We start from the raw sequence: 12,465 nt of genomic DNA, 5'->3' as shown, positions 1-12,465 counted from the left end.
TTCCTAAAACATAACATTATGTAGCAGGAAAGGGAACCCAAATCCTGTGTAGAGTAGAGCAGAGGGAAGTTTGGCCCAAGACTTCATCTGCAGCTCGTAAAGGACAAACCACACAGTATAAATATGGATGTGAATATGAGATGATTGTGGACTACAGGAAAAGGAGGACCGAGCACTCCCCCATTCTCATCGATGGGGCTGTAGTGGAGCAGGTTGAGAGCTTCAAGTTCCTTGGTGTCCACATCACCAACAAACTAGAATGGTCCAAACACACCAAGACAGTCGTGAAGAGGGCCCGACAAAGCCTATTCCCCCTCAGGAAACTAAAAAGATTTGGCATGGGTCCTGAGATCCTCAAAAGGTTCTACAGCTGCAACATCGAGAGCATCCTGACTGGTTGCATCACTGCCTGGTATGGCAATTGCTCGGCCTCCGACCGCAAGGCACTACAGAGGGTAGTGCGTACGGCCCAGTACATCACTGGGGCTAAGCCGCCTGCCATCCAGGACCTCTATATCAGGTGGTGTCAGAGGCAGGCCCTAAAAATTGTCAAAGACCCCAGCCACACCAGTCATAGACTGTTCTCTCTACTACCGCATGGCAAGCAGTACCAGAGTGCCAAGTCTAGGACAAAAAGGCTTCTCAACAGTTTTTACCCCCAAGCCATAAGACTCCTGAACAGGTAATCAAATGGCTACCCGGACTATTTGCATTGTGTGCCCCCCCCCTTTTACGCTGCTGCTACTCTCTATTTATCCTATATGCATAGTCACTTTAACTATACATTCATGTACATACTACCTCAGTTGGGCCGACCAACCAGTGCTCCCGCACATTGGCTAACCGGGCTATCTGCATTGTGTCCCGCCACCCGCCACCCACCACCCGCCAACCCCTCTTGTACGCTACTGCTACTCTCTGTTCATCATATATGTATAGTCACTTTAACCATATCTACATGTACATACTACCTCAATTAGCCTGACTAACCGGTGTCTGTATGTAGCCTCGCTACTTTTATAGCCTCGCTGCTGTATATAGCCTGTCTTTTACTGTTGTTTTATTTCTTTCTTACCTATTGTTCACCTAATACCTTTTTTGCACTATTGGTTAGAGCCTGTAAGTAAGCATTTCACTGTAAGGTCTACACCTGTTGTATTCGGCGCACGTGACAAATAAACTTTGATTTGGAATATACATCACGTGGTTTAGCCTCATTAAGTCTGGGTCTGATGTAACTTGGAATGTTTTTTAGGACTATTAGTTGGGAATATTTGGGGTGTGTTGTGGTGCTGTGGGCTACGATCTGTGTAGTGCACCATCAATAATGTAGCCTAGGTTTCCAGGGAAATGTAAAGCTAAGATGTGTGTGTATACACATGAAACGTTCAAAGCAGTATAAGGGACACAGAGCACCCTCTAGAGAGACGTTTTCCGTCATTTCTCCTGTTTTGAGAAATCTTCAGCAGGAGAAGGGTAGTTTGTTTGTCTGACGAGGTTTGCTGAAGCCACCCGAACTAACACCCCAAAAGACAACAGCTATAAATAAATGAATCAGTCAATATATTCCTGTCCAGGCTAAATGTATCCATTGGATTCTGGCTATCCCTTTAATAGGTTTTACTGGCTTTTCAATTATTAGTCTGCTTGTAATAAATGTTTGTAGAGGAAATTAGGAAATATAGATTTGTGGGGACATTGTCCCATGAAGCCGTCCCTGGTGAAAATCAACTTTGAAACAGTGTCTCTCTGCTGGTATTAACGTTTTACGACCTGTCTCCATGGGAGATGACAGGCAGATCAAAGAGGGAAGTAAGGGAGAGATGAAGGTTTAACACTTTTCAGGGACACTGAATTTAATTAGGTCTAATTAACAGTGTGGCCATTTCTCCAGAGCCGTACAGAGCCTTTATAGCGTGTATGTCTGACCAACCCAGTGCAGGGACAGCAAAAGTCTACTGCAGCTCTCAGCAGGACCTCTTAAGTACTAATCGTTCATCATGGCAGTCTGATGAAGTCAGTCAGAGAGAGAAAGTCAGGGAGCTTCAAAGCTCTGTTCAGGAGACAATGTCAAGAGCGTCCTTGCTGGCTGGCTTGCACTCAAGTTGTCCTTGGCAACTGGAAAATAACATAAAGAGAAAAGAGCAAAGAACCCTCCTCTCACCGAGGCAGCAGCCAATGAACGTTGCATACAGTACAATAATAGGCATTGCAGTAGGTAGCCAATTTTCTAGCTTGAGAGAGAGAGTGGGTTTGGTAGTGTGGTAGAGTGTAGAATGCTACCTGGATGAGAGATCATCTCTCAGAAATGACCCCAAACCGACCCCAAAACAAGCTCAAAACACCATGCTAACACAGTGGGTTAATCTGGGCCTGCTAACACACCAATGCCTCTCTTCTCTTCTGTTCTGTTGAACATCCATCCCAAACATCTCTGAGCTTTACAACCCTGCAGGAAAGTGAACTAAGGAGAACTGAGGGTGGACTAACAGCAGTTTGGGATCTAATACTTTCTCTGTTAAACTAACATGAGCCCATCTGCTCCACTAGCGGTCAAAAGGAAAAAGTGAAGACTCTCTGTTAAACAAACAGGAAATAACCTCTCTGGCCTCTGGCTCTGCTGAGACAGCTGCTGGCCCAGGTCAAATATTTAAAAAGCATTTAGTCAGGTTCGACCACATTCCTGAGGTTGACTTGCATTTAGTTTGAACTCGGTGACATAGAATACTACTGTAATACAGAATAAAAGCTGAGTTCTGATAGCTGTGTGTTGCACAGAGGATGACAGACATTGACCTTACTTAGCCAACACTCCTGTTGCAGTTGCTACCTTGAGCAAAGTCTTAGACAGGAAACATTGAGAGCGAATTGAACCAAAACATTTGTCAAACAAAAGTAAATGTGTGTGTGAACGAGTAATCTTTATGATCGCTAGGTTCCTACCTTGGCCTTGCCGGTGCTCTGTAGAATATGGACCAGTGCAGAAGCCATCTCCTCCTTGTTCTTCACACTGATGCCAGGCTCCAGCACAGAGCACAGCAACATGTAGTTATTGGTGGTGTACTCTGCAAACTCCTTATACATCTCCATAGGTAGGATGTTCATGCTCTGGTAGCGGGCCTTGATCCGGATCATGGGCCCTGGCGTCTTCCCTTTGTTGGGCGTCGGAGTGCTTACAGGGTACCACTTCTCCATGAACTGCCTCCCCGTCACCGCGGGGACTGGGATGTTGACCAGTCCGATGTAATTGTTCTTGTCTTTTTTCTTCTTCTTGTCCGAGTCCTTGTAGAGGTGGACCGTGAGGCTCTTGGCAGCCGGGAGGTTGTTGAACTCAAAGTGCTCGCCCCAGAAGACGTTGTCGGTCTTGAGCTTGCAGGTGGTGCGGGCGTACAGGGTGTCGTCCAAACACAGCTCGCAGAAGTACTTCTTCTTGGCCGGAATGTCCTTGGCTTCGATGATCCACAGCTTCAGCATGTTCTCCACCCGACGGCTGTTGTCCTGAGTGGGGATAGAGAAAGGGAGGGGTGGGTTAGAGACAGGGTGGATCCCAGACCTGGGTCTTTAGTACATACTGACTGTAACTCAAATACTTGAGAGAGAGAAGAGGTTAGGGTCAATGGTAGCCAGACCTGGATCTAATACATATTTCAAATAGTATGCAGGTATGTTGGTGCTACCAAAGTTTATATGGGAATGTGGTGCTTCTCTCTGTAAACATTGTAGTTTCTGAGCCTTCCAAAAAAGAAAAAATGACAGCAACATACCTAAAAAAAAAAAAAATACTTGAGATGTGCTTGATTAAAGCTAGACTCACTGGAGTGCAGGGCGAGTGGATGGAGTTTAGTATACCTTATAACGGGTAATTAAGACATTACACATGAATAAATAGATGATTAAAATGCATATGTTAATGGTACTCAACGGTAGATTCTGCATAGAAATACAGTTCATTATGCAAAATGTATTTAATGGAAACAGTAATACAATAACATTCTCATGAATAGAACTCAGCAAATGGCTTTTAGACTGTTCTGGATATTGCACGTTATTTTACACCCACTACAAATAGTTTTCCCCCCCTTTTCTCATTTCAAAAACGCTCTAATGTCAGTTTCAGTTGAATACATTCAGTTGGACAACTACCCCCTTTCCCTTTCCCTTTCAAGCGCCGATGTTTACGGACAAACAAGCAAACCTACACTGTATCTAATCTGTGGAAAATCACTAAATAATTAAAGATTTGCGAGGCAGAGATGGAAAGATTCATATCCCTGCCAGAAGTCTTTTGAGAAAAAAAAACACTTCAAGGTTATTGCCTAACTTTTTTCCTGAAGGAGATTTTTACCCAAAATCCAGAAACTCCCAAGTGGTTCCATACATTGAAACTAGTTCAGTGGAGTTTTCCCTCTCCCCTTCTCTCTCCCTGTGGTGCTGTACTGAAACAGCCTAAAAAATGGGTCACGTGACTCTTGACGTTGCTGGATGCAGGCCTCACTTTGCTCTGTTGCCAGTGAATTAATGATTCAGAAATCCGTGGGCAAATGTGTTGTTTTATTGAAAGTGTACGGCCAAATTAGCTATTTTTGTCAAAAGTACTATCGGTTTTGAGTCAGGAAATCTGTACTTTTCCACCTAAAACATTTGCAATTATTTTATATAATTATTTTAAGTAGCCTACTGCCACAGCAGCGGAGATGGGTAACAACTTTTTTTCAGCGGAGAGGTGAACACAGCGTTACACATTCGTTATACAAAGTAAACAACAACCTTCAAATAAGCCTGACGACTAAATACTCGCGGGTGATGAAGAAAACTACTGAAGGAGCGCTGATGGTGTCGTTGAAACCATATTTATTTGAGCCCCACGAATTTGGATGAAGAATTTTGGCAAATTGAGCTTCAGATGGCCACCGCCGTTCTAGCCACCACAGCAGAAGCAGTAGCTGGACCACAGCCACAACCCATCCCCAGAATCAACATAGACTGGTGGTGCAGATGTAGCATTTGCGTGCCAATGCTGCGAATGAGGAATATTTGTGCTGCAGAGAATTTGAATACGTGTCTAGAATTCTTACAGAAATGGAGGAACTTAATGATGATGATGATGAGCAATTTGCTTTTGCGCCCACAGAAATTCTGATGTCCTGGAAAAAATGCTGCATTCCAAAAACGAATTAGAGAATCACCCCTGTTCCAGCTGGACCAAATGGACAGTTATCTAACGAGTAAGTAGCTAAACGTATCTTTGATGAATGAACTCTTATCATATACTGTACCTCAATGTGAGGGACCGTTAGTGGGTTTATGTTTTCACATTAGCCCAAAAGACTATATAGCCTATGTTTATTTATCACAATGTTTTTGGACATTCTATTCTCCAATGTGACACAATGTATAGTTTCTCAACCCCTCCTTCCTTAAAAACATAGAACAGCTAACTGGCTACTAGCTAGCAGCGGCCCGCTAGCTTTCTAGAGTACATCGGACTGTTAGCTTAATAGGCCCATCGGACAATTTCTTTGGCCACTATACCTAGTTTGCCAATCGGCCTGGTTTACCACACGGAACCCTGCTGATCCGTCCTCTGAACCGGAACCCCAACAGAGCTAGCCAGCTAACTAGCTACTAGCTAGTAGTCAGCTAGCCACTGCTAGTGGTCATCAGCTACTTCTAGCTCGGACAACTCTCGCCAGTCTGCACAACGCGACTCAAACCAGAGCAAATCGGACTTATTTTTCTCCATATTCACCTGGATCATCGCAGTTAGCTAGCTGCTATTTGAGTGGCCCCTCCTGGGTAACGTCTCTGTCCCGAAGCAAGAACCAATTAGCCTGGAGCTAGCCTTGCTAGGCACATCTCCCGGCTAGCCAAATAGGTCCATCAGCCACTCCTTGGGCTACAATACCTATTTTGCCAACTGGCCTGGACCCCAGCCGACCCATCACGACTTGACCACCGACATGATTCGCGCGGTTTTCTCAACTGGCTCCGCCGTTGCGACGTCCCCTGAATGCCCATCCGCTAGCCTGCTAGCCGCGGCCCGCTAACTGTCCAGAGCACATCGGACTGTTAGCTTAAGAGGCCCATTGGACAAATTCTTTGGCCACTATACCTATTTTGCCAATTGGCCTGGTTTACCACACGGAGCCCTGCTGATCCGTCTGCCGACGTAATCAGCACGAGGGGGCCACATCAGACTTTATTCCGTCGCGACGTCACTCCAAGGCCCTTCTGCTAGCTTGCTAGCCCCGGCCCGCTAGCTGCCAGAAGCCACTCACTGGACTCCTACGACCATTGCTGTTTTGGTTGGTAATTATTGCCTTATTTCGCTGTAGAGCCTCTAACCCTGCTCAATACGCCTTATTTAACACTTTAGTTCCACCTACCACACATGCGGTGACATCACCTGGTTTAAATTATATTTCTAGAGACAATATCTCTTTCATCGTCACTCCATGCACAGGTTTACCCTCACTGTATTCACATCCTACCATACCTTTGTCTGTACATTATGCCTTGAACCTATTCTACCGTGCCCAGAAATGTGCTCCTTTTACTCTCTGTTCTGAAAGTACTAGACGACCAGTTACTTTAGCCGTACCCTTATCCTACTCCTCCTCTGTTCCTCTGGTGATGTGGAGGTTAATCCAGGCCCTGCAGTGCCTAGCTCCACTCCCATTCCCCAGGCGCTATCATTTGTTGACTTCTGTAACCATAAAAGCCTTGGTTTCATGCATGTTAACATTAGAAGCCTCCTCCCTAAGTTAGTTTTATTCACTGCCCTAGCACACTCTGCCAACCCAGATGTCCTAGCCGTGTCTGAATCCTGACTCAGGAAGACCACTAAAAACCCTGAAATTTCCATCCCTAACTATAAAATTTTCCGACAAAATAGAACTGCCAAAGGGGGCAGTGTTGCAATCTACTGCAGAGATAGCCTGCAGAGTTCTGTCTTACTATCCAGGTCTGTACCCAAACAATTCGAGCTTCTACTTTTAAAAATCCACCTTTCCAAAAACAAGTCTCTCACCGTTGCCGCTTGCTATAGACCACCCTCTGCCCCCAGCTGTGCCCTGGACACCATATGTGAACTGATTGCCCCCCATCTATCTTCAGAGCTCGTGCTGCTAGGTGACCTAAACTGGGACATGCTTAACACACCGGCCATCCTACAATCTAAGCTTGATGCCCTCAATCTCACACAAATTATCAATGAACCCACCAGGTACAACCCCAAAACCATAAACACAGGCACCCTCATAGATATCATCGTAATCAACTTGCCCTCCAAATATACCTCTGCTGTTTTCAACCAAGATCTCAGCGATCACTGCCTCATTGCCTGCGGTCAAACGACCACCCCTCATCACTGTCAAACGCTCCCTAAAATACTTCAGCGAGCAGGCCTTTCTAAATCGACCTGGCCCGGGTATCATGGAAGGATGTTGACCTCATCCCGTCAGTAGAGGATGCCTGGTCATTCTTTAAAAGTGCCTTCCTCACCATCTTAAATAAGCATGCCCCTTTCAAAAAATGTTGAGCCAGGAACAGATATAGCCCTTGGTTCTCTCTAGACCTGACTGCCCTTGACCAGCACAAAAACATCCTGTGGCATTCTGCATTAGAATCGAATAGCCCCCGTGATATGCAACTTTTCAGGGAAGTTAGGAACCAATATACACAGGCAGTTAGGAAAGCTAAGGCTAGCTTTTCTTAGCAGAAATTTGCATCCTGTAGCACAAACTCAAAATAGTTCTGGGACACTGTAAAGTCCATGGAGAATAAGAGCACCTCCTCCCAGCTGCCGACTGCACTGAGGCTAGGAAACACTGTCACCACCAATAAATCCACTATAATTGAGAATTTCAAATAGCATTTTTCTACGGCTGGCCATGCTTTCCACCTGGCTACCTCTACCCCGGTCAACAGCCCTGCACTACCCACAGCAACTCGCCCAAGCCCCCCCATTTCTCCTTCACGCAAATCCAGATAGCTGATGTCCTGAAAGACCTGCAAAATCTGTACCCCTACAAATCAGCCGGGCTAGACAATCTGGACCCTCTCTTTTTAAAATTATCTGACGAAATTTTTGCAACCCCTATTACTAGTCTGTTCAACCTCTCTTTCGTATCGTCTGAGATTCCCAAGGATTGGAAAGCTGCCGCGGTCATCCCCCTCTTCAAAGGGGGAGACACTCTAGACCCTAACTGCTACAGACCTATATCCCACCGTACCTTCTCCGCTATGCAATTCGGTTTCAGAGCTGGCCATGGGTGCACCTCAGCCACGCTCAAGGTCCTAAACGATATCATAACCGCCATCGATAAGAGACATTACTGTGCAGCCGTATTCATCGACCTGGCCAAGGATTTCGACTCTGTCAATCACCACATTCTTTTCGGCAGACTCAACAGCCTTGGTTTCTCAAATGACTGCCTCGCCTGGTTTACCAACTACTTCTCTGATAGAGTTCAGTGTGTCAAATCGGAGGGCCTGTTGTCCGGACTTCTGGCAGTCTCTATGGGGGTGCCACAGGGTTCAATTCTCGGGTCGACTCTTTTCTCTGTATACATCGCTCTTGCTGCTGGTGATTCTCTCATCCACCTCTATGCAGATGACACCATTCTGTATACTTCTGGCCCTTCTTTGGACACTGTGTTAACTAACCTCCAGACGAGCTTCAATGCCGTACAACTCTCTTTCCGTGGCCTCCAACTGCTCTTAAATGCAAGTAAAACTAAATGCATGCTCTTCAACCGATCACTGCCCGCACCTGCCCGCCCGTCCGTCCAGCATCACTACTCTGGACGACTCTGACTTAGAATATGTGGACAACTACAAATACCTAGGTGTCTGGCTAGACTTTAAACTCTCCTTCCAGACTCACATTAAGCATCTCCAATCCAAAATTAAATCTAGAATCGGTTTCCTATTTCGCTACAAAGCATCCTTCACTCATGCTGCCAAACATACCCTCGTAAAACTGACCATCCTACCGATCCTCGACTTCGGAGATTTATAAAATAGCCTCCAACACGCTACTCAACAAATTGGATGCAGTCTATCACAGTGCCATCCGTTTTGTCACCAAAGCCCCATATACTACCCACCACTGTGACCTGTATGCTCTCGTCGCTTCATACTCGTCGCCAAACCCACTGGTTCCAGGTCATCTACAAGTTTCTGCTAGGTAAAGCCCCGCTTATCTCAGCTCACTGGTCACCATAGCAGCACCCACCGGTAGCACGCGCTCCAGCAGGTATATCTCACTGGTCACCCCCAAAGCCAATTCCTAATTTGGCCGCCTTTCGTTCCAGTTCTCTGCTGCCAATGACTGGAACGAACTGCAAAAATCACTGAAGCTGGAGACTCATATCTCCCTCACTAGCTTTAAGCACCAGCTGTCAGAGCAGCTCACAGATCACTGCACCTGTACATAGCCCATCTGTAAACAGCCCATCCAACTACCTCATCCCCATACTGTATTTATTTATTAATCTTGCTCTTTTGCACCCCAGTATCTCTACTTGCACATTCATCCTATGCACATCTACCATTCCAGTGTATAATTGCTATATTGTAATTATTGTACCAGCCCCCCCAAAAAAAAATATGTGACATCAAGCTCCATATAACATATCGTGAAGTTTCTACGTAGCAGGGTCTCCCCCACGAGGGCGCACATGCGCAGTTGTTACCCATCTCCGTTACTATGGCAGTCAGCTACATAAAATAATTATATAAAATAATCGCTAATATTTTAGGTTGAAAAGTACACATTTTGTGACTTAAAACTGATAGTACTTTTGACAAAAACAAAATAATAAAACACACTTCACGGATTTCTGAATCATGAATTCATTGGCAACGAAGCAGAGCGAGGCCTCCATCCAGCAACGTCAGGAGTCACGTGACCTGTTTTTGCCGATGTTTCAGTACAGCACCACAGGGAGAGAGAAGGGGAGAGGGAAAACTCCACTGAACTAGTTTCAATGTATGGAACCACTTGGGAGTTTCTGGATTTTGGGTAAACTTCTTTAAAGTTCGAATTAAAAAGTAGTTTGTTAAATAATAAAAGATTAAGGCGGGAGAGCGCTGTCAGATTTGCATTATTTCTTGGCTTGACGCAGGGAGCCATATGTTAGCCGCTCGCCTGCCCGCCTGCTGCGCTGTTGTGATTAAGGAAAAGTGTTGGGTCCTCTGTTTGGAAGTCTGGTGACTGTTCTGGCTGTGTTCTCCCACGGCTCCCTGTCTCTTGCTCTCTGGGGGTGCTACCACTGCAGATGTACAGTACAATACCAGACAGTGTGGATGATTTAACTCTCTGTCTGTCTAAGTGTCTGACTCAACTGCTCTGTTCCAATCAGGTCACTTGCTATCTTCCCTGGGCCCCTTGTTGAGTTAAGGTGTGTGATGGAATTGGAATCCAGACGGCCTCTGTTTCTGTCTTTGTACTTGAACAAGAAGATTGGAATCAATCCAATACACTAATCGTTGAATTTCTATCGGCAACGTTCTGTAACGTTAGACCTCAGACCTGTGGTCTCACCTTGTTGGGGTGGACGGCTCTCCTCAGGTTCTCCATCCACTTGTCCCTCTCTGATGAAGATCGACAGGAGAAACATTTACTTCCTGTTGAGGTGGTGACCTGAAACTCAGAGAAACACAACACTGTGACTACTGCCCTTCATACATGGGAAACCGATGCAGGATACAAGATATACACAGACTAAAAAGAGAAAACACATTACTACCGTACAATCAATCGTATCTTGATTTATGAATATTAGACTACACACACTCATTGTTTTGAGAGATAAGGTGTCTGACAGAGGGTTGATGGAGCTGAATGAGGAATCATTGAATAATGCCATTGGGTAAAGCACTCGGTAGTGGTTGGACATGAGAGAGATAAATAAATAAAAAGAGAGGAAGACAGATGGATACAAGAGAGAGGATATGAGAGAAAGAGAGAGTCGTGCGATGAGAGTGATAGCGATAATTGAAAGTCTCTTCAGTCCACGGTAGAGAGTGGCTGGTTATTTTTACCTTTCAACCTGCTCACAGAAAGAGCTCAGAGTGCTTAGTCACTCTCCTCTCCTCTCAGCACAGTGTCTACTGCCAGCAGGGCTCGTTTTAGAGCCAGGGTCCTGCTGTGTGTGTGTATGGTTACTGGTGCTCACCTCAAGGCAGTGCTCCTGTGGTGTGTGTATGTGAGAGGGTGCTCTTAATGAAGAGGGCCTTGCCAGGTGTCTTGTGTGGGTGAATGTTGAAGTGAATTTGTCTCTAGTGTTTATCTCTCTCATGTCAGCAGTATCTTGGCCCAGGATAAAGCACATTGGTCATACAAGCATGTATGTACTTGTGTGTCTGTGTATTTGCAGTACCTGACTTGCGGCGGCAGGTATCCTAGAGGTTAACAGCGTTGGGCCAGCAACCGCAAGGTCAATGGGCCGAATCCCTGACCCAACTAGGTGTGGAAAAATATCTGTCGATGTGCCCTTGAGCTGGGTAATTTACCCTAATTGCTCCTGTAAGTCGCTCTGGATAATTGTTAACATTTTGTTTTTGTACCTTTATTTAACCAGGCAAGCCAGTCTGAATGTAAAACTGTAAACGTAGTAGTTGGCCCTAGATGCTGTGAGTGCATGTGTGTGTGTTTGCTTGTGTGTGTGTTCGCGCACTTAAAAGGATACTGTGAGATTCTGGCAATTTTATACTTTTCCAGAGTCAGATAAACGTGTGGATACTATTTGTATGTCTCTGTGTGTAGTATGAAGGAAGTTAGAGGTAGTTTTGCGATGCTAACAAGTGTTAGCGCAATGACTAGAAGTCTACAGGTACGGTAGCATATGATCGCAGTATCTCTTTAATGTACGTGTGTGTGTCTGTGTGTGTGTGTGTGCATGCCCTTCTATGTCTGTGCTCCTCTTCACCTGGAAGCAGTAGTCCTGTCCGAGGATGGAGCTGTGAACAGGTTTGATGAGCACCTCGTCCTCCATACTGAGGTCTAGGGCCTCCACAGCACTACTGGGGCTGAGCAACGACTCGTGGCTGCGAGACTCCTTCAGCCTCGGCATCAGATTAGAACTGGAGAGAGCGGGATGGGGAGAGGGTGAGTTAGTTAACACGCAGGGGGATAGGTGTGTGTGTGTGAGAGAGAAAGAGAGAGCGAGATGTGTAAGAAAAGAGAGCGACATGGGACGCTCCATCAGTCCTCGGCTCAACACTACATGTACTGTTCATTTTCTCAAATCAACACATGCTTACCAAAACTTTCACACACACGTTTGCCATCACATTCAGCTAGCGTGTTTTCAGACCCTGTCACTCAGAGCAATCTCTCTTTCTGTATCTCTGATAGACAAGAACAATATATTGTACTGTTGTTCCCTAAAACAGACTCCCTATACCTCTCCAACTACATTCTGTTTGATCCTATTTTCTATCTACTGTAACACAGAG

General features: G+C 45.6%; 1 protein-coding gene across 1 annotated transcript in view; it reads right to left on the bottom strand.

Annotated features, from left to right (window-relative positions):
• Nucleotides 1-12,084, bottom strand: part of LOC120026370 (disabled homolog 2-interacting protein-like) — a 66,048-nt gene extending 53,964 nt beyond the window's left edge. The window contains exons 1-3 of the mRNA XM_038971216.1: nucleotides 11,937-12,084; nucleotides 10,550-10,648; nucleotides 2,944-3,498 (exon numbers count right to left, since the gene is read on the bottom strand). Coding sequence (XP_038827144.1) covers nucleotides 2,944-3,498; nucleotides 10,550-10,648; nucleotides 11,937-12,080 — 798 coding nt within the window. The 5' untranslated portion in view covers nucleotides 12,081-12,084. The remainder of the gene's footprint in view (nucleotides 1-2,943; nucleotides 3,499-10,549; nucleotides 10,649-11,936) is intronic.
• Between the last annotated feature and the right edge of the window lie 381 nt (nucleotides 12,085-12,465).

Source organism: Salvelinus namaycush, chromosome 31 (genome assembly GCF_016432855.1).
Source record: "Salvelinus namaycush isolate Seneca chromosome 31, SaNama_1.0, whole genome shotgun sequence".
Lineage (NCBI taxonomy): Eukaryota > Metazoa > Chordata > Actinopteri > Salmoniformes > Salmonidae > Salvelinus > Salvelinus namaycush.
The sequence above is the reverse complement of the archived record's forward strand: the minus strand, read 5'-3'. Positions and strand labels throughout refer to the sequence as shown.